This window comes from Macaca nemestrina, chromosome 15 (assembly GCF_043159975.1).
Source record: "Macaca nemestrina isolate mMacNem1 chromosome 15, mMacNem.hap1, whole genome shotgun sequence".
Taxonomy (NCBI): Eukaryota; Metazoa; Chordata; class Mammalia; order Primates; family Cercopithecidae; genus Macaca; species Macaca nemestrina.
This window is the reverse complement of record NC_092139.1, coordinates 26,309,499-26,332,314: the sequence shown is the minus strand read 5'-3', so window position 1 is coordinate 26,332,314 and position 22,816 is coordinate 26,309,499. Positions and strand designations below refer to the sequence as shown.

Genomic DNA, 22,816 nt, shown 5'->3' with positions numbered 1-22,816 from the left:
AGGGCGGTGAAAGCGCCGGCCCTATGGCACGGGTCGCGTGAGGCGGAAGGCCGAGTACGGCCGGCGGCGGCGCCCGCCCCAGCGATGCGGGCCCCGCCCGTCGCCTCAGGTAACCGGGCAGTCGGCCCCGCCGCGGCCGGACCCTCACCTTTCCTTCCCCTCTCTTCCCCTCCCGGCGGTCCAGGGACGGCTGAGGCTTGTTTCTTGGCTCTGGGTGCTCCAGGGGCCCGGCCTTTGGAAGCGCATCTCCAAATGTTTGGGAGACCCACGGGGGCGGGGAAAGCTTGGCCCTGGAGTGGGCGGTTGCTGTCGAGTCTGTAAACCCGGTCTAATCCTTGGGCGCTTCCCCGGCCGGGCAAAGCTCTCCTGGCAACCTGGGGGAGGGGGCGGGTCTGGAGCGGAGCGAGACAACTCCCGCAAAGAATTTGGTCCAGCAGAAAGGTTAGGCGAGTTGCTGCCGCCCAGTGGGGACGATGCTGCCCATTGCACAGTGACACTTTGATGAAGAAGAGTTGATGATGAGAGTAAACAGCTAACCCCCATTAAGCGCTTCTTATCCGTCAGGCATCATGCCAGGCCATTACGTTCACCACGTCTAACTTCATAGCAACCCTATGAGGTAGGATTATTGTCCCCATTTTACTGACGAGGCAGCTGAGTCCCTGGGTGGTTGGGTGACTTAATTACCCAAGGTCGCATAGCTAGTAATTTGAACCGAAGCATCCAACTCCAGAGACCCAAGTGCTTAACAATTAGGGCAGTGGCTCTCCAACTTTGCTACACGGTAAAATCACCTGGGGACTCTTGTAAAGGTTTCTGATGCCCATGTGGCATCCCAGACCAAAACAGTCAGAATATCTGGAGGTGAAAGCCAGACTTCAATATGTTTTTTAAAGATGCCCAAATGATTCCAGCGTGCAGCAAAGTTTGGGAACCGCATGTAATTTGATAATTCTGCATCTCAAAAAGCATCTCTGTTTCTCCAGCTTAAGTGTGCAGGAGAATTGTCTGGGAGCTTGTTAAACATGCAAGTTCCACCCGCAGAGATCTTTAGGTTCACTGACCACTACACCTTGTGAAAGACTGTTGGGGGGGGACGTAACTTTCTCTGCAGGGATTCTGAGTCATCTGAAACATTTAAAATGTATGCATCTTATGCAAACTACTCTTTGGAATTTTACTAAATATACAATATTTACAGGTGTAGCGTCTCTAACCTCTGGGTCGTTTTTACATATGCTATTCGTCTGCCTAGACTGTCCTCTGAACTTTCTGGCCACCCCACCCAAACGCACACACTTCTGCTCTCTCCTATATACATATACACACCCCTTTCTTTCTTTCTTTCTTTTTTTTTTTAGACAGTCTTTCTGTGTTGCCCAGGCTAGAATGCAGTGGCATGATCTTGGCTCACTGCAGCCTCCGCCTCCTGAGCTCAAGCAATCCTCCCACCTCAGCCTCCCAAGTAGCTGGAACTACCACGCCAGGCTAATTTTTAAATTTTTTTTTGTAGAGATGGGGTTTCTCCATGTTGCCCAGGCTGGTGTCAAACTCCTGGACTGAAGCAGTCCACCCACTACGGCCTGACAGTGGTGGAGTTACAGATGTGAGCCACCGTGCCAGGCCTACATACCCTTTTCTTCCTGTCTCTGGCTACATTAGCTTTAAGCATTCCCTTCAAGATACCTCTGTCCCTGACCCCCACCCACCTTGAGTCCTTCCAATTTGCTCTTTAGGAACATCGTAGTGAAACTTACCAGTTATTTTTCTGAGTTGTAGTTCTGTCCCTACTTCTATATTATGAGAAGCTTTAGGGCAGGGACCATGTTTTCTTCATCTCTGTATTCCTTCCAGTGCTTTGACGTACAGACTCACAAAGCTTTTACTCAGTGGAATGTTTGGGTCCTTTTATGTCATAGATCATGTTGCAAACAGATTCTTCTCTATTTCCATTTTTGTAAAAGATGTTTGATAGTTCCTAGCTTATAGAGTTTTGTTCTTTTTGCTTAGGAATGAATATTCAGTAATTTGTCCAGCAGTTGAACACACACATTGAGTTCTTACCAATTGCAAGGCACTCTGTAACTAACCATGTGCAATCAACATTACTTGATTTTTAATGTCTGATTCTATCACAATCAGATGCAATCAAGTCTGTAGGGAAAGTCTTTTTATTACTATTAGACCTTTGCATGTGTTCCCTACTTCATTGTCCAAAAAAGTGTTTAATTGTCATCCACTAAATGCCACTGCCTTGTTGGTATTTGGTAAATACAAGTAGATGAGATTGCCATTGGTATTGGTTGGTCCTGTTCACCAGGAGAGATGACATAAGTACTTAGTGAAGAGTAAAATAATGATGTCACAGGAATTGACAAATTTAGCACATATTTATTGCAGAATGACTGAACTGCCATTGCCCATTTGCTATATTTACAAGTTTTAAAGGAAGGCAGGCTGATAATTCAGATTGGATTTGTTCTTGGTTGGTCTTAAAACCGTGTAAGGGTTTGCAAAAGTTAGTGAATATGTGTGTGAAGGTCATTATGAAGAGGTTTTTGGACAATAAAGATTTTTTTTTTTAATAGCAGTTAAACATGACAAAGTATGTAGACTGAATTAAAAACACATTTCATAAAATATTCTTTTTTCTTTTTTTTTTTTTTTTGAGATGCAGTCTCGCTCTGTCCCCCCAGGCTGGAGTGCAGTGGCACAATCTCGGCTCACTACAACCTCCGCCTCCTGGGTTCAAGTGATTCTCCTGCCTCAGCCTCCTGAGTAGCTGGGACTATAGGGGCCCACCACCACACCTGGCTAATTTTTTTGTATTTTTAGTTGAGAGAGGGTTTAGCCATGTTGGCCAGGTTCGTGTCGAACTCCTGACCTTAAGTGATCCGCCTGCCTAGGCCTCCCAAAGTGTTGGGATTACAGGCATGAGCCACTGTCTCCGGCCCATAAAATATTCTTTATAAGAATTGTTATAGAGAAATTTTCTTGGTTCCGTTTTGTATTATGTGCTCAGTTTTTAGGCTTAGCACTAATAGAAACTGATGGGACAATTTATGTTAAATTCAGATACTCAAGAAACTTGTCCTAGTGTCTCTGATCAGATATGGACACAGTATCCAGTTCTTGCTTTAGCACATGGAAGAAACTCAATCTTTAAGGCTGAAGGTTTAAGTCTGTAGTTGTGCCCCAAAGTAAAGGTAAAAAATTCCACGTGCTTAGAGAACAAAAGTGACTCTAATCATGATAGTTTGGGACCTAGAAATGGATTCTGTTTAATACAAGGTACTCATCAGTGTTAGCAGATGTGTTTCCTGACGTGTGCAAAGACTTTTTGGGCAGAATACTTGATTTTCTTTGGTGCGAGATGATTTAAGTTTTAAAATTAAGGCACATGGAGTTTCATTTTATTATAGATGGGGAAAGTAACTTGGCCAAGGCTACATGGTTAGCTTCTAGCCCTCCAGGGCTAGAAAGCAGGCCTCCTTCCTCTGGACAGTGTCCCCTTTCACCCCAGACCCCTGCCCCATGAGAAAGGTTGTCTTGTGTATTGTTGTGTTGTGTTTGCATGTCTGTGTGTGTGCATGGGATAGGGAAGGGGAGAGAGTGATCTGTTGTGTTGGAGAAACTCAGATATCTAGAGGCCCCTCGACTTACTGTGGGATTACTTCCCAATAAATCTATCAAAGTTGAGAAGATCGTAAGCCAAAAATGCATTTAATATACCTACTGAACAGAATAGCTTAGCCTCATCTACCTTAAACATGCTCAGAACATTTACATTAGCCTACAGTTGGGCAAAATTATCTAGCACAAAGCCTATTTTATAATAAAGTGTTGAACATTTCATGTAATTGAATACTGTACTGAAAGTGAAAAACAAAATGGTTATGTGGATAATTCAAAGTACAGTTTTTACTGAATGCATATTGCTTTCACACCCTGGTCAGTTGAAAATCATAAGTTGAGGATTGTCTGTATAGTGAGTACTTAGTGTGTGAAATGCACTTAGCTATATACACTGGGAATACAAAGATAAATAAGACATGGCCTCTGTCCTCTAGAAGTCTAATCAAAGTTATAATAAAAATAATAGTGTAGTATCTGAAGCAGCTCTGTCAAATAGAATTTTCTGCAATCATGGAACTAAATCTTATCTGCTCTAATATGGTAGCCACTGGCCACATGTGACTCGTAAGCACTTAAAAAACTAAGGAAGTGGTGTTTGATTCAAATAGTTTAAACTTGAAACTATTAAAATTAAACGTTTTTAAAATTTAAATAGTTACATGAGATAGCTGCTGTATTGGACAGAGAAGATCTGAGACATAAACAATGAGAACTGTGGTGGTGCTGGTAGGGGGCAGACAGGGTATTAAAATATTCTTTGGGTAGATTACCAAAAACTACCATTTTCCATGTTTTAGGAGAGATGCAGGCAGAACCTGTCTTTCTTTCCTGTAATTCAGGTGTTTAATAGGATCTCTAATAGCATCTGGTACATAGGCGAATACATTCCTTTTTTTTGCCAGCTTTATTGATGTTTGCCTTACGGGGTCAATCGGACTACAACAGAAATATGAAGTATAGTCCCTTTGCCTTTATTAGTCATGAGGTTAATATGGATGAATTTGGTGCACCTTAAAATCCAGCACAGTTTATTTATTTGCTCAGTGTTTTAGCACCCTGTATCCTCTTTTTCTCAAGCGAAATGGGCATGTCTTATAATGTATACCTTCCAATGGTACATTTCGAAGTATGTCAACTTAGGTTGCTTTATTTGATCCTTCTCCCAGGTCACTCTAGATAGGCACTGCAGGTATTCTCCCTGTTTTACAGATGAGGAAACTATGACAAAGAAATGCCAGGTGGCCGGGTGCGGTGGCTGACCTGTAATCCCAACACTTTGGGAGGCCGAGGTGGGAGGATTGCTTGAGCTCAGGAGTTTGAGACCAGCCTGGGCAGCATAATGAGACTTTGTCTCTATAAAAATTTTTTAAAAAATTAGTGGAGCGTGGTGACACAATCCTGTGGTCTCAGTTACTTGGGAGGCTGAGTGGGAGGATTACTTAAGCCTGGGAGGCAGAGGCTGCTGTGAGCCGAGATCGTGCCACTGCACTCCAGTCTGGGCAACAGAGTGAGACCTTGTCTCAAAAAGAGAAATGCCAGTTGACTTGTCCAAGGTCATGTGGTGAGGTATGGAGTCAGAATAAAGGGAAGCAGCATTGGACTTTGAGGCAAGAGGTGGAGTTTCTTGTCCCAGATCTGCTGTTGCTCGATGTGATCCTGAGCAAGTCATAGCTTTGCTTTGTTTCCTTACCTAGTGGTTAGTGACATAAGTCTTAGCTAACCTTCTAGGGTTGTTATTGGAATAAAATGAAGTAACATGTGAAAGCTCTTTGAAAATGATCAATTATGCAAAGGTACATTGTGCTCAAGCAGGATCTAAAGTAGTTTTTCTTTTTTTTTTTGAGATGGAGTCTAGTTCTGTCACCCAGGCTAGAGTGCAATGGCGTGATCTCAGCTCACTGCAACCTTCGCCTCCCGGGTTCAAGCAATTCTCCCGCTTTAGCCTCCTGAGTAGCTGGGATTACAGGCAGCCGCCACTGTACCCGGCTAATTTTTGTATTATTATCATTATTTTATTTTATTTTTTGAGACAGAGTTTCACTCTTGTTGCCCAGGCTGAAGTGCAATGATGCCACCTCGGCTCACCGCAACCTCTGCCTCCCGGATTCAAGTGATTCTCCTCCCTCAGCCTCCTGAGTAGCTGGGATTACAGACACATGCCACCATGCCCGGCTAATTTTGTATTTTTAGTAGAGACGGGGTTTCTCCATGTTGGTCAGGCTAGTCTTGAACTCCTGACCTCAGGTGATCCGCCTGCCTCGGCCTCCAAAAGTCCTGGATTACAGGCATAAGCCACCACACCCGGCCAATTTTTGTATTTTTAGTAGAGATGAGGCTTCGCATGTTGGCCGGGGTGGTCTCAAACTCCTGACCTCAAGTGATCCACCTGCCTCGGCCTCCCAAAGTGCTGGGGTTACAGGCGTGAGCCACTACCCCCAGCCTCGAGTAGTTTGTTTTGTTGTATTATGCTGCTGTCATAACTCATCAGTTACCATATTGAATACTACTGTACCATGGTGTCATCTTTGATTTCTCTTGTCTTCATCACTATGAAACTTTCTTTTGGGCAGCCGTCGTGTCTTGTTTATAGTTGCATCCCTAAATCCTAGGACAAATTTGACATGTAGCTGGTGTTTAATGTTTGTTTAATGAAATAACTGATGTCTGGATGTACTTTACAAAGTTTTAAAGAATTGTTCTTTGTAATGAGACTTGAAGCTCCTTGAGAACAGGGATCTTGTTTATTTTCTGTGCTGGTTGCATAGAAGGCATGTAATAAATATTGGTTGAATCAACTGATGTAATTAATGTCAGGCTGTGGTCTTAGAGTGTCCACCATTGTATTGATTATTTTAGTAATTTGTCATTTAGACCAAACTTGCGTGTTATTTTGCGGTGGTGCTTACAAGCCATAAGTTGTTACCCAGCACACACAACCTTCAGAGAGAATACCTAGAAAATGAGTACATATAGAGTTGGGAAGGAAATTAAGGGATCTGCAGGCGAGCACTGTTGACTTCTTTCCCTTCTTCTCATCATATTTACTTCTGGAGCATTGAAGGTAGAGATTTCTCTGCTAGCAGCTCAGGTTGATAGCAGACAGCCAACTGGGGAGGAGACTCAGGATCCCTAATATAGCAGTTAAAGTTCTTAATCATCTGACTTCAGTTATATTATATCTCACTACAGTGCCTGACACTTCCCCGTTATCCCCCTGACCGCCCTCAACCTTAGCCTATATGGTAGCCACATTGGAGTTTGCCCTTCTACTATCCCTTCACTGTATCTCGTACACATCCATCAAATTGCTTTAATGGAAATTTAGTTTCTGATGTGTCATGCCTGTGATAATGTTAAACTTTCTTCTTCTTTTTTTTTTTTTTTTTTTTTTTGAGACGGAGTCTCGCTCTGTAGCCCGGGCTGGAGTGCAGTGGCCGGATCTCAGCTCACTGCAAGCTCCGCCTCCCGGGTCTACGCCATTCTCCGGCCTCAGCCTCCCGAGTAGCTGGGACTACAGGCGCTGCCACCTCGCCCGGCTATTTTTTGTATTTCTTAGTAGAGACGGGGTTTCACCGTGTTAGCCAGGATGGTCTCGATCTCCTGACCTCGATCTCCTGACCTCGTGATCCGCCCATCTCGGCCTCCCAAAGTGCTGGGATTACAGGCTTGAGCCACCGCGCCCGGCCCTTCTTTTTTTTTTTTTAAGACAGGGTCTTGCTCTCTTGCTCAGGCTGGAGTGCAGTAGTGCGATCTCAGCTCACTGCAACCTCTACCTCCTGGGTTCAGACAATTCTTATGCCTCAGTCTCCTGAGTAGCTGGGATTACAGGCGTGTGCCACCATGCCCGGCTAAGATAAGGTTAAACTTTTGCTCATTTTCTGCTTCCAGTTTACTGAATTAATTATGAATATTCAATCCTAGCATTCAGAGTCCTTCAAAATTGGTCACTGCTTACCTTTGAAACCTTACCACCTTCTACATTTAGCTTTCTTTCCTTTCACTCTGGGTTTTCAGTTTCTGGTGCCTTTTTTTTTTTTTGCCACCTGAAGCAAGTGTCCTTTCTTTTACGTATTTTCTTTTCTTTTTTTTTTTTTTTTTTGAGACGGAGTCTGGCTCTGTTACCCAGGCTGTAGTGCAGTGGCACAGTCTCGGCTCACTGTAACCCCCGCCTCTCGGATCCAAGTGATTCTCCTGCCTCAGCCTCCTGAGTAGCTGGGATTACAGGCGCACACCACCACACCTTGCTAGTTTTTGTATTTTTAGTAGAGATAGGGTTTCACCATGTTGGTCAGCTTGGTCTTGAACTCCTGACCCGCCTCGGCCTCCCAAAGTGTTGGGATTACCGGCGTGAGCCAATGTGCCTGGCTCTTTTATGTATTTTATTTTCTCTTTTATCTGCCCCCCTCCTTTTTTTTTTTTTTCTTTTTGAGACGGAGTCTTGCTCTATCGCCCAGGCTGGAGTGCGGTGGCGCAATCTCGGCTCACTGCAAGCTCTGCCTCCCAGGTTCACACCGTTCTCCTGCCTCAGCCTCCCTAATAGATGGGACTACAGGCACGTGCCACCACGCCCGGCTAATTTATTTTGTGTGTTCTCAGTAGAGACAGGGTTTCACCGTGTTAGCCATGATGGTCTCAATCTCCTGACCTTGTGATCCACCCTCTTTGGCCTCCCAAAGTGCTGGGATTACTGGAGTGAGCCACTGAGCCCAGCGTTATCTACCCCTTTTTACCCTCAGTCTTATCACCTCAATTATACCCTTCCTTCAATGCACAGTTCATATGCTCTGTATCTGTAGTCTTCCCTGATCTTACCCTGTTGTTTTCCAGCTCAGCCTATCTTTCAATCAAAAGTAGTCTTTTTCCTTTGAACTTCCATGATATCTTGCCTATAGTTTTTAAAAATATCACATTCAACATTTTCATGTTCTAACTTAAACGTAGTTATTTATGGTATGTATTAGTCTGTTTTTACACTGCTGGTAAAGACATACCCGAGACTGAACAATTTACAAAGGAAAGAGGTTTAATGGAGAAATCCTAGTTCCATGTGGCTGGGGAAGCCTCACAATCATGGCGGAAGGCAAGGAAGAGTGAGTTACATCTTATGTGGATGACAGCAGGCAAAGAGAGAACTTGTGCAGGCAAACTCTGGTTTTTAAAAAGCCATCAGATCTCGTGAGATTCATTCACTGTCATGAGAACAGCACAGTAAAGACCTGCCCCCATAATTCAGTCACCTCCCACAGGGTTCCTCCCATGACAGATGGAAATTGTGGGAGTTACAATTCAAGATGAGATTTGAGTGGGGACACAGAGCTAAACCATATCAATGTATAAATGTTAATCTCCTTACTTAAGCCATAAACTCATTGAAAACGGGAACCAAGTCCTATTAATCTTTCTTCTTCATGGTTTTAACACTGCATTGGACAAAATAGATGGTTAATAGCTGTTTATTGAATAAGTCTACGTGGTGGTCCCTGCCAGTGTCTCTGAATGTTCACATGTATAGTCAGGATGCTGACATATACTTACCAATTCTATGACATGAAGATGTAATAAAAACATATTACATTAAATTGTACCAACATTTCTACCACTAAGTTAAAACTACAGTTGACTTTTGAACATCATAGGGGTTAGGAGCACTGACTCTGTGCAGTCAAAAATTTTCATGTAACTTTTGATTCTCCCAAAACTACTAATCGTCTTCTGTTGACCAGGAGTCTGGGCAATAACATAAACCGTCAAATAATACATATTTTGTATATATATGCCAGATTTTTAAAGTAAGAGAAAATAAAATGTTACTAAGAATTATAAGGAAGAGAAAATATATTTACTATTCATTACATAGTGGATCATAAAGGTCTTCATCTTCATCATCTGCATGTTGAATAGGCTGAGGAGGAAGCAGAGGAATTAGTTTTGCTGTCTCAGGGATGGCAGAAATGGAAGAAAATCCATATGTAAGTGGACCTGAGCAGTTGAAATCCATGTTGTTCAAGGGTCAGCTGTACTTGCATTTCTCTACCATCCTTCTAATCTTTAGTCACAGCTGTATGTTTACTTTTATTATTATCATTATTATTATTTTTTGAGACGGAGTCTTGCTCTGTCGCCTAGGCTGGAGTGCAGTGGCACCATTTCGGCTCACTGCAACCTCAGCCTCCCAGGTTCAAGACATTCTACTGCCTCAGCTTCTCAAGTAGCTGGGATTACAGGCACGCACCACCACGCCTAGCTAATTTTTGTATTTTTAGTAGAGACAGGGTTTCACCATGTTGGTCAGGCCGGTCTCGAACTCCTGACCTCAGGTGATCCATCCACCTTGGCCTCCCAAAGTCCTGGGATTACAAGCGTGAGCCACCACATCTGGCCTTTGTGTTTATCTAGTTGTAATTACAATATATATGTTTTTCTTCCTCTATTTGATATTTGTTGATTGTTTACATGGACAAGGGCATGTTTCAAACAGATTACGTATGTGATTCTTTAATCACCACACAACAAAATGTGTAGGCTCCTAATCTATTTGCTTTTTTTTTTTTTTTTTTTTTTTGAGACAGAGTCTCGCTGTATAGCCCAGGCTGGAGTGAAGTGGCACAGTCATGACTCACTGCAGCCCCAACACCAGTACCCAAGTGATCCTTCTAACTCAGCCTTCAGGGTAGCTGGGACAACAGATATGTACACAACAGGTGTGTACCACCATGCCTGGCTAACTTTTTTGTGTTTTTTGTGGAGATGGGTTTTCTCCATGTTGCCTAGCAGCCTAGTTGAGTTGAGTCTCAAACTCTTAGACTCAAGCAATCTGCCCACCTCCGCCTCCCATGGTGCTAGAATTATAGACATGAGCCACCATACCTTATTCTACTATTATCCCCATTTTCCAGACGAGGATGTTCCAACACAGAAGTAGAGTAACTTTTGCAACATTACCCAGCTTGCAGGTAGAGCTGGGATTTGAATCTATGAAGCTTAGTTCCAGAGCACTGGCTCCTAACCACTCTCATGTATGTTTTTATGCTTCTATGTAATCTCAGTGTTTAATGGCTACATAATAGTATATAGAATTAATATGCCCTAATTATGAAATTTTCCCATTATTGATGGAAGTTAAATTACACCCTCTTCCCCATCTTATATGTAATACTACAGTGAGCATCTTGTACGTTTTTTAAAATTGAGCTGTTTCGTAAGGATAAACTTAAGTCAGATTACCGTGTCAAGGCATTCTGTGTCTTCCGCTTTATACTGGCAAAACATTCATGCTATCCTTGGGTGAATGTTTAGGAAAATGACATATCAGCCTGAGCTGCCTTACAAGCGTGCCAACTTATTTACAGGATGGAACTACAAACAGCCCCATGGCAAGTGGACTAAGACATGGCAAGTGTGATCAAGACTCATGACGGTTCTGCCTTGGTGCTATCCTGAGAGGTTGATGCAGTTATGAACATTCTTGCCTAGGAGGGCCTAGGTGGTGTGGCAGTTCTGGCTCCTGAAAGTAATGTTCTCCAAGATCTCTGAGGTTTGTTGCTTTGGATAACCTGAGCCACAACAGCAGGAGGAGGTTTTTATTTGTGTGCGTTTAAGGTAGGCTGGGTGGGCACAGTGGCTCATGCCTGTAATCCCAGCACTTTGGGAGGCCGAGGCGGGTGGATCACAAGGTCAGGAATTTGAGAACAGCCTGGCCAATATGGTGAAACCCCGTCTCTACTAAAAATATTGAAATTAGCCAGGCGGCCGGGCGCGGTGGCTCACGCCTGTAATCCCTGCACTTTGGGAGGCCGAGGCGGGCGGATCATGAGGTCAGGAGATCGAGACCATCCTGGCTAACACGGTGAAACCCCGTCTCTACTAAAATACAAAAAATTAGCCGGGCGCGGTGGCGGGCGCCTGTAGTCCCAGCTACTCGGGAGGCTGAGGCAGGAGAATGGCGCGAACCTGGGAGGCGGAGCTTGCAGTGAGCCGAGATGGTGCCACTGCACTCCAGCCTGGGCGACAGAGTGAAGACTCCGCCTCAAAAAAAAAAAAAAAAAAAAAAAAAAAGAAATTAGCCAGGTGTGGTGGTAGGTGCCTGTAGTCCCAGCTACTTGGGAGTCTGAGGCAGGAGAATTGCTTGAATCCAGGAGGCGGAGGTTGCAGTGTGCCAAGATGGCGCTACTGCACTCCAGCCTGGGTTACAGAGCGAGACTCCGTCTAAAAAAAAAAGAAAAGGTTAAAAAAAAGGGTAGGCTGGCCACTGACGATACTGGGCCTAATGGAACTCCCTCTACCAAATCTATCACTGCACTTTGCCTTCATCCTTTTTTTCTCTAACAGCAACCACCATGAAATAAAGTGAAGTTGTAGGACCTCCATAGTTGGGTTATAAGCCCAGCCCCTGCAGCAAAAGTGGGTTGGGGTGACTTCTGGGGTAGCAACAGCTTATACACAGAGTATACACTTCACTATCCTCTTTCCACAATGATTTTGCTAATTCAGTTACCAAAACTAGTGTATGCCTTTATCTGTGATCAGAGGCATAAATTGGACCATAGATAAGTTCTTTTTTAGCCCACTTTTTTTTTTTTAAATTTATCTTTTATCTTGAGTTTAGTTGATAACATTTAAAGAGTAGGAGACTTTGGCCGGGCGTGGTGGCTCACGCCTGTAATCCCAGCACTTTGGGAGGCCGAGGCAGGCGGATCATGAGGTCAGGAGATCGAGACCATCCTGGCTAACACGGTGAAACCCCGTCTCTACCAAGAATACAAAAAATTAGCCGGGTGTGGTGATGGGTGCCTGTAGTTCCAGCTACTCAGGAGGCTGAGGCAGGAGAATGGTGTGAACCTGGGAGGCGGAGCTTGCAGTGAGCCAAGATCACGCCACTGCACTCCAGCCTGGGCGACAGAGCGAGACTCCGTCTCAAAAAATAAAAAATAAAAAAGAGTAGGAGACTTTGTAGAAATGTCCATATTTTCTGTGTCTCTTCAAAAATTGGATTATCTGGCAAGTCTGGCTCTGCATTCCTTCCAGGTGACAGCTAGAACTGAGTAATAGCTGTAAACAGAGCTTGTATATTCTCCTTTGCCATAGCACTCACTCTACCCACTTCACTACTTAATATGTTACTTTCCTACATTGGTCGTTTTCAATCTTTTCAGATTTTATGTGGTAATTAACTACCTTTGTATCCTGAAATTAACAGATAATATATAACCTACTAGCCAAGCATGGTGGCTCACACCTGTAATCTCAGGATTTTGAGAGGCCAAAATGGGCAGATTGCTTGAGTCCAGGAGTTTGAGACTAGCCTGGGCAACATGGTGAAACTCCCCAAAATACAAAAAATTAGCTGGGTATGAGGAGGGAGGATCACTTGAGCCTGGAATGTCGAGGCTACAGTGAGCCATGATTGTGCCAGTGGATTCTAGCCTGGGTGACAGGGTGAAACCCTGTCTCAAAAAAAAAAAAAATTTATATATATATAAAGCTTACCAACACACAGATTTTTATAAAAAATCAATGAAACTTTCTAACTCTAATAAAGGAAAAACATAAATTACTGTCATAATTAAGATTTCAATAAAAATATGTACAACTATGCCTAGAGGGCACAATGAAGTAGGCAGGTACTTGTGTCTACTTATAAGTTGAGAAGTAAGACGGTAATATGACACTTTTTCTTTATGTTTGCCATCTTGAAATAAGGGCTAAATAAGTATATATGTAGTCCCTGCTATTGTGTTTCTGACACAAATGTGGATATTAGCAGTTCAAATACTACAAGTGGCTTGGCCATTGGTGATATGATTTTTCTTTTCTTTTCCTTTTTTTTTTTTTTTGAGACTGAGTTTCGCTCTTGTTGCCCAGGCTGGAGTGCAATGGCGTGATCTCGGCTCACAGCAACCTCCACCTCCCGCGTTCAAGTGATCCTCCTGCCTCAGCCTCCTGAGTAGCTGGGATTACAGGCGTGCACCACCACGCCTGGCTAATTTTGTATTTTGAGTAGAGATGAGGTTTTTCCATGTTGGTCAGGCTAGTCTTGAACTCCCTACCTTAGGTGATCTGCCCGCCTTGACCTCCCAAAGTGCTGGGATTACAGGCGTGAGCCACTGTACCCGGCCTGGTGATGTGATTTTTATAGGGTTGTGAACAGTTCTTGGTTCTAAAGATAAGGAAGCTTAGTCTTCCTCAATTTACGTGATTAATTGCATTATTGGAAAATTCAGTCTATTAAAATATCACAATATATTTTGTATTTATATGTAAATGAAGTTAATTTTTAGTCTTAGACAATGATTTTCTAGCAGATGTTCAAAAGTCATGTGAGATGTAGCATAATTGTTCATTGTGCAGGACTGTCTCATGCAGTACAGGATGTCTAGATTTCCTGACTCTGCCTGTAATACCAGGAGCCTGCCCCAATCGTTGTGCTAACCAAAAGTACACTTAATATTTCCACAGTGCCTCTAGGTAACAGGTTTTTCTATTAAAAATCATTGCCCTAAGTTCTCAATTGGGTCCTTACCTCTTCATCAGAGTTGAGTTTTTTGTTTTTTCTTTTTTTGAGATGGAGTCTCTCTCATCATCAAGGCTGGAGTGCAGCGCGCGACCTCAGCTTACTGCAACCTCTGCCGCCCAGGTTTAAGCCTCTCCTGCCTCAGCCTCCTGAGTAGCCAGGAATTACAGGCGCCCACCACCATGCCCGGCTAATTTTTGTACTTTTAGTAGAGACAGGTTTCGCCATATTGGCCGGGCCGGTCTTGAACTCCTGACCCCAGGTGATCTGCCCGCCTCGGTCTCCCAAAGTGCTGGGATTACAGGTGTGAGCCAGAGTTGAGTTTTATCACTTGTTTTGTTAGTTTAATAGGTACAAAATAATACTTTAGTTGCCTTTGTGTTTCTTCCATGTTTGTTTCTAATGTTTATGTTCTCTTCATTGTTTTACTTAATATATCTGTAATTATAATGCATTTTTTTGTCTTAATGTTTTTTGTCTGTCTGCATTTTGTTAAAGTTTAGCATCTTTTTTTCTGTTACATACATTTTGATGTTTTAGTTCAGCTTTTTCATTGTATCCTTTCTATATCTTTGGTTTTTTTTTTTGAGATGGAGTTTTGCTTTTGTGGCCCAGGCTGGAGTGCTATGGCGCCATCTCTGCTCACTGCAACCTACACCTCCCGGTTTCATGTGATTCTCCTGCCTCAGCCTCCCAAGTAGCTGGGGTTACAGGTGTGTGACACCATGCCCAGCTAATTTTTGTATTTTTAGTAGAGATGGGGTTTTACCATGATGTTGTCCAGGCTGTTCTAAAACTCCTGACCTTAGGTGATCCGCCCACCTGAGCCTCCCAGAGTGCTGGGATTACAAGTGTGAGCCACCACGCCTGGCCTATATCTTTCTATTTTACATGTTTCTTGAAAGCATTTTTTGTTTTCATTTAATCATCTAAACATTAATACATTTAGAGAATGAAAATTTCTTAATTTAAAAACTTAAAAAAGTTTGTCAGAAGGATTTAAGAGCTATTAAACCTATTTCAATTGGTCTTTCATAATGTATACTCCTCTCTTCAGAATTGGGAGGGTAGTGGCAATTTCTTAAAAATGCAGATTGTGAGGCCCCAGCTCAGACCTGCAGAATTGAGATTTCTCTGAATGGGACCTAGGAATCTGCATTTTCAGCTAGACCCTTTCCTCCCCCGATGAGTCTTAAGTGTACAGTAGAGTTTGAGAGCTAGTTTGTCCTTTTTTTTTTTCCTTCTTTTTTTTTTTTTTTTTTTTTTTTTTTTTTTTTTTTTTTTTTGAGACAGAGTCTCGCTCTGTCACCCAGGCTGGAGTGCAGTGGCCGGATCTCAGCTCACTGCAAGCTCCGCCTCCCGGGTTCACGCCATTCTCCTGCCTCAGCCTCCCAAGTAGCTGGGACTACAGGCGCCTGCCACCTCGCCCGGCTAAGTTTTTGTATTTTTAGTAGAGACGGGGTTTCACTGTGTTAGCCAGGATGGTCTCGATCTCCTGACCTCGTGATCCGCCCGTCTCGGCCTCCCAAAGTGCTGGGATTACAGGCTTGAGCCACCGCGCCCGGCCTTTTTTTTCCTTCTTAAAACCTGTTTTCTTCCAATAATGTGCTGTGATGGACCCTGAATATTAAATATTTATTTAATATTTGAAAACCATCCAACTTTTATTTTTACTAGTAATTAGCTTCAAACAAATGAACATTTTTCAATTTTTATTTGAATATAACATACAAAATTTTGGACACACTTTAGTGGAATAGAGGGAATACCTTCTGATATCTTCCTTTTTCCCATTGGTGAACCTTGACACTTTCAAACACATGTTCAATGTGCACTGTGTGCCAGGCACTCAGAGGTTCAGGAGGTGAGGTCCCCACTCAAAAAAGGCTGACACTTTTGTGGTGAATGTATCTCTACACCACTAACAAATGAGCTAATGGGCAGCTTTATATGAACATTCGGTAATAGGCACTCAGCTGAGAGGAGTTGGTCTAAGGAGTCAAGAAAGGTTTTACCAAAGAGAGGACATTTGAGTTGGGCTTTGAAGGCTGAGTACTTCATAAGGTGGATCAAGGCAGGGAATGGCAGTTCAGTCAGTGGGAGCAGCATAACCAGTGACCTAGGGTAAGAAAGAATTTGCTGGGCTTGTGCAATCAGTAGTTCTTTGTGGCCATTGTTTGGGATGTTTGTGGGAAAGTGGCAGTAGAAAACAAGGCTGGCAAGGTGGTATGTGCAGTTCCCATTAGAATTCTAGCAAGGCTTTATTGTTGATTTTTTGATTTGGATAAAATAATAAATTGTATACTGAAGAATAAATGTCTAGAGAAGACAGTAAAGTTTTGGAAAAAACATTCTATAAAACCACTGAACTTAAATCATTATGGGTTGGCATGGGAATAGACAAATAGTTGAATAGAACAGAAGTCTCATAGATTCTAGAATAAATGAAAATTTAATATATGACAGAATTAGTATTTCAGTTTAGTGCATAAAGGATGTATTTTTAAGAGGTGATGCTGACACAACTGACCGTGCATTTAGAAGAAAGTAAAATCGGACCTTTTGTACACCACTTACAGAAGTAAATTCCAGATGAATATACAAGTTAAGTGTGAAAAATTATGCAGTTATCTTGCAGGAAAATCTAGGAGACTACATATTCACGTTAGGGTTATGTTTTCAAATTTTTGGACTAAGACCTGTAAGAAATGTATTTTCTGCTCGGTGTGGTGGCTACGCCTGTGATCCCAACACTTTGGGAGGCTGAGGCGGGCGGATCACCTGAGGTCAGGAGTTCGAGACCAGCCTGACCAACATAGAGAAACCCCGCCTCTACTAAAAATACAAAATTAGCCGGGTGTGGTGGTGCATGCCTGTAATCCCAGCTACTCAGGACGCTGAGGCAGGAGAATCGCTTGAACCCGGGAGGCAAAGGTTGTGGTGAGCCAAGATCGCACCGTTGCACTCCAGCCTGGGTAACAAGAGCTAAACTTCGTCTCAAAAAACAAAAAGAAAAAAAGAACAAAAAATGCATTTTCCATTGTGATCCAGAACATATGCATATATTACAAAGGAATCAAGTTTCACAGAAACATTGCTTACCTTTATTCTGTGTGATGCCTTTATCATATATCGTATACCATCTAATTAAAATAAATGTTATCCATAACATTTATTTCATGACTCACATTTATTTCATGTTTGAAAAACATTTATTTATTATCAAACATTTATTTCATGTTTGAAAAACATTGATAGAGGGGATGGGAGGGTAAAACCTTCTTTTTTTTTTTTTTTTTTTTTGAGACGGAGTCTCGCTCTGTCGCCCAGGCTGGAGTGCAGTGGCCAGATCTCAGCTCACTGCAAGCTCCGCCTCCCAGGTTTACGCCATTCTCCTGCCTCAGCCTCCCAAGTAGCTGGGACTACGGGCGCCCACCACTTCGCCCGGCTAGTTTTTTGTATTTTTTAGTAGAGACGGGGTTTCACCGTGTTAGCCAGGATGGTCTCGATCTCCTGACCTCGTGATCTGCCCGTCTCGGCCTCCCAGGGGAGGGTAAAACCTTCTAAGCCAGACTCAAGACCGGAAGCTGTAAAATAAATCTTTGGCTGGAACAATGAAATTTTATTTTATACCTATCAAGTTGGCAAATAAATAAATAATGCTGATTTCTAGCAGGGAGGGGGTGAAATGAGAGAATGGCTCTTATCTGTTCCTAATGTAAACGGGAATTGTTACGGGTTTTTTTGGGAAGCAATCTGGTAAGACCTAATAATATTAAAAATACATGTACCCTTTTATCTAGCAGTTTAACTCGAGAACTTATTCCACAGAAGTAAAAAGGCCGCTGCTTCTTAAGGGTATGTTAACAAGTATGTTTATTGCATCATTATTTCCTGGTGACAAAAAAATGGGGAATGAAGTGAATGCATATCATTAGGAGACTGGTTGAGTAAATTAGGCCACACAAATGCCATGGAATATTATCTAGCCATTAAAATGAATCTGTTATTAGTTAGAAGGATGTTCATGAGGTACCTGTACAATCTCTAGCTATGCATGTATGTAAGTTATTTTAATATGATTGGGGCCGGGTGCAGTGGCCCACGCCTGAAATCCCAGCAGTTTGGGAGGCCAAGATGGGTGGATCACTTGAGGTCAGGAGCCTGAAACTAGCTTGGCCAACATGGTGAAACCCCATCTCTACTAAAATACAAAAATTGGCTGTGCGTGGTGACATGCTCCTGTAATCTCAGCTACTTGGAAGGCAGAGGCAGGAGAATCCCTTGCACCCGGGAGGCAGAGGTTGCAGTAAGCCAAGATCGTGCCACTGCACTCTAGTCTGGGTGACAGCGAGACTCTGTCTCAAAAAGAAAAAAAAAAAACAAAAACAAATTAAAGTTTTGAGTGGCACAAAATACAGGAGGGAATGTTAAGATGTTAACAGGATTGTCTGTTCATGAAGTAAATTATTTGGACAGGGAATGACACCTAACAAAAAATGAAAAGGGTGCAAAACCACACTAAAACTAAAACCCCTGTAGTATAATATTCTTATGCATTTGTGTAAGAGACTATACAGTGTGTATATATTTATACTATATGTATATGTAGTATACACATAAGTATTTATGTGTATATATGTTAAATTTAAAAAGCAAGGAAAAAACGTGTGGGAATCAGTTGTCTTTTGATGGTGATGGCTCTCTATCAGAACTTTCCCTTTCCCCCCTTATATTGTTGAGAGTGCTTATTTCAGGGGGACACCAGGATATCCTTGGGGGAATTCCTTATACATCATGAGGCAACTGAGGCAATTTTAGTAGTCAGATGCATCTGTTCTTCCTTTGAATTGTGGGTGCCTTATTAGATGATGGCCCATTCCTCCTGCCTTCCCGTTTTCAGAGAAAGATCCAGAGGAGGAGGAAAAGGAGGGAGGAGATTACAGGATCCTTATAGGGTCACTGAAGGGTATCCGGGCCCAGAGTCCCTCAGACTCCAGAGGAAGCTGAGTAGATTGAATCGGATGAGAGGGAAAGTATATGGATTCCTGTGTATGGAAAGGAGAAAGAAAGGTAGTTTGGGACCACACTGTGAATGACTTTGACTCTCATACTAAAGAGTTTGATTTTCATTCTGTAGCTCTGTGATTCTCAAATGTCATATGCTTTTTTTGTTGTTGTTTGAGACGGAGTCTCGCTCTGTCACCCAGGCTGGAGAGCAGTGGCGCAATCTTGGCTCAATGCAATCTCCGCCTCCCGGGTTCACGCCATTCTCCTACCTCAGACTCCCAAGTAGTTGGGACTACAGGCGCCCGCCACCACACCCGGCTAATTTTTGTATTTTTGGTAGAGACAGGGTTTCACCATATTGGTCAGGCTGGTCTCAAACTCCTGACCTTGTGATCTGCCTGCCTTGGCCTCCCAAAGTGCTTGGATTACGGGCATGAGCCAGCGTGCCCTGCGATATGCTCTTCTTTTTTAAAAAATTCTTTAAAAGTTTTTCTTTATACTTAAATAGAGTTAGTCTTAGAAAAATGTCATAAGCTCTTGATGTTTGGTGAGCTGGGATAAGGTTTCTCAGGATAAAATTAAACAATGCTAATCTCTTCCCAGTTTGAGGAAAAGGTAACTTTTAGGGATAGAACTTTTTAAAGATTAATTATAACCTTGAGTTTGCTTAAACTGCTTGCTGGGCAGATTTCAGAACAAGTAGAAAGTGGAAGTTAACAGAAATGAATTGGAGAGGGCTAACCATCATTTATCCTCTTTATGAGTATGGGATTTATGGTTGTAATATTTACATTGCATTCATACAAATAAGTTTTCTGCAGCTGATGTCCCTCCTATGTGCAGTAGACTTAGATATCGTTTTATGGAGCGTGTACAGAATAGGCAGAAGTACCTGCGTTGGAGAGTGTTTAGAATAGGGAGAGACAGCACATATCATGGCTAAGAGCATATGCCCTGGAGCCCAACAGATGTGGGTTCAAAACCTAGCTCTGGCTGGGTGTGGTGGCCCACGCCTGTATTCCCAGCACTTTGGGAGGCCAAGGCCAGTGGATCACCTTAGGCCAGGAGTTCGAGACCAGCCTGGCCAACATGGTGAAACCCCTTCTCTACTAAAAATACAAAAATTAGCCGGGCGTGGTGGCATGCACCTGTAATCCCAGCTACTTGGGAGGCTGAGGCAGGAGAATTGCTTGAACCTGGAAGGCAGAGGTTGCAATGAGCTGAGATGGCCGCCACTGCATTCCAGTGTGCCTGGGCAACAGAGCAAGACTCCGTCTCAAAAAAAAACAAAAACAAAAAAACCCAGCTCTACCATGTTATAACTTTAAAGCTTCAGGTAAGAAGCAAACCTCTCTATGCTCCAGTTTTTCATCTGTGAAATAGGGATAGTGTTATTGAATATTCATAGGGTTGTTTTAGTGATTATATGAGTAGTATGTATTAAATGCTTAATAAGTGGCAGCTCTTAATATGTTTCCTAAAGAACACTGTGACTTCCCAGTGTTCCAGTACTGGTAGTTTCAGCACCACTGTTTCAGAGAATGAAACAGTCTCAAAGAATTTTTAAGTGTAATTTGAGGACAGTGCTGAGAAATTGTAGGGATATGTATTCAGCAGATAGTAGGTACTCTGAAACTGTTGACTGAAAACCTGGGTCTTAGTAAGTTCTCCGTTGTCTCCCCTTCCTACTTAGGACATTCCATTCTCCCATGTTTTTCTGTCCTGGAACCATGTGGAGGGTTCCCTCATGCTGTGAATGTCCCATATCTGATCATGTTATTCCCCTGCCCAATGGCCATCTTCTCCAGCTCTGCCCCAGGGCTTCCGAGGGCTCTTTTGGGGAGGTGCTCAGAGAGCTGCAGGTTCTGCCTTCCTACCTAATCTTACCCTGAGGTTCTGGGATATTCTCAAAACATTTAGATATATTTTTTCTGTCTTCAGAGGCAAGATGTTTGCAGCATTCTTTATCATGCCGAAAGTCTATACATCTGTTCTATTTATTTCTGTTAATTTCCAGTAGTATAATTTGACATGCATTTCTGTTTTGTCTTTTCAGGTGCCATTTGGATTGTACTTTAGTGGCACGATGTACTCTGAGTGGAGGTCACTGCATTTGGTGATTCAGAATGATCAAGGCCATACCAGTGTGCTGCACAGCTATCCAGAGAGTGTTGGACGAGAGGTGGCAAATGCTGTAGTCCGTCCTCTTGGGCAGGTGTTAGGTACCCCTTCAGTGGCTGGTAGTGAGAGTTTGTTAAAAACTGACAAAGAAGTAAGTGTTTCTAAATTTCATTCTCTTATATGAAAATGTACATTTGGCCGGGCGCGGTGGCTCAAGCCTGTAATCCCAGCACTTTGGGAGGCCGAGACGGGCGGATCACGAGGTCAGGAGATCGAGACCATCCTGGCTAACACGGTGAAACCCCGTCTCTACTAAAAATACAAAAACTTAGCCGGGCGAGGGGGCAGGCGCCTGTAGTCCCAGCTACTCGGGAGGCTGAGGCAGGAGAATGGCGTGAACCCGGGAGGCGGAGCTTGCAGTGAGCTGAGATCCGGCCACTGTACTCCAGCCTGGGCTACAGAGCAAGACTCTGTCTCAAAAAAAAAAAAAAAAAAAAGAAAATGTACATTTGTTCTTGAAGAATTTGTTTAATGTTAACTTTTTTGTTCTTTTTTCTTTGAAAAGAGCTGTAGTAGAATAACGTCAGCTTTTTAATGGATTTCTGCCCAACGTAGTATGACTTCTCAATTTTGATCTTGTTTGAGTTGAGGGCTGGGACTCGGAGTTTGTGGAGGTTGTAAGGAATGAGTTGTACTGTTTTGCTGTTGGGACTTTTTACTAGTTATGGTGAATTCTTCACTTAAGCTAAAGCCAAGACAGAGACTTGAATGTCAAACCCTTTCCCCAAAGCTCTAGGCTTAGTCTTCTGATTTCCATTTAGAGTGTGGTTGGAAGACCTCATGCCTACCTCTAGATGGCCCCTGACTGAAGACTCATGTCGAGTTTTCAGGCTATGCGTATGCTGTGCTTAAGCTCTCCCTTGTCCCCATACCTACCTACCCCTTTCTGACTTCCAGGTTTAAGAGTGCTGCAGAGAAGCCAAGCCCTTCTGGCCTAAGCCTAGGTGGTTGGAATTGGGGTTGTGTTTGGTGTTTTTTTTTTTTGACACAGAGTCTTGCTTTGTTACTCAGGCTAGTGTGCAGTGGCATGACCACAGCTCGCTACAGCCTCGGTCTCTCTGGGCTCAAATGATTTTTCCATCCCAGTGAGTCCCAAGTAGCTGGAATTACAGACACATGCCACCACGCCAGGCTAATTAAAAAAAATTTTTTTATAGGGATGTTCTTACTATTTTGCCCAGGCTGGGTGTTTACTGTTTCTAAAGATAGGGGCTCTTGGAATGGCTTGCCCTGAAGCTGGCCCTTTGTTCTTGGGTTCAGCGGCGTAGGCTGAAGTTAAAAAGTTGCTATTGGGAAGTCGTGAAGGGGCCCTGAGAATGGAGTGGTAGAGGAGCTTGCTAGTATAAATTCTGGCTAAGACGCAGGATTAAAACTTTGTCCCTTGTCTTGAAGAAGCTCATGTAACCTTCAGGCTTCACGTTTAGCAAAACCTGTACCCTATGTCTCAGACCCTTTTTTTCTGTTTGGTTTTTGGTTTCC

General features: G+C 43.1%; 1 protein-coding gene across 2 annotated transcripts in view; it reads left to right on the top strand.

Annotated features, from left to right (window-relative positions):
• LOC105496330 (Ral GTPase activating protein non-catalytic subunit beta) overlaps positions 1 to 22,816 on the top strand; it is a 138,479-nt gene that overhangs the window by 18,767 nt on the left and 96,896 nt on the right. For both annotated transcript variants that reach the window (XM_024797477.2, XM_071079337.1), the window contains exon 3: positions 21,213 to 21,428. In XM_024797477.2, the coding sequence (XP_024653245.2) occupies positions 21,213 to 21,428 (216 nt within the window). The remainder of the gene's footprint in view (positions 1 to 21,212; positions 21,429 to 22,816) is intronic.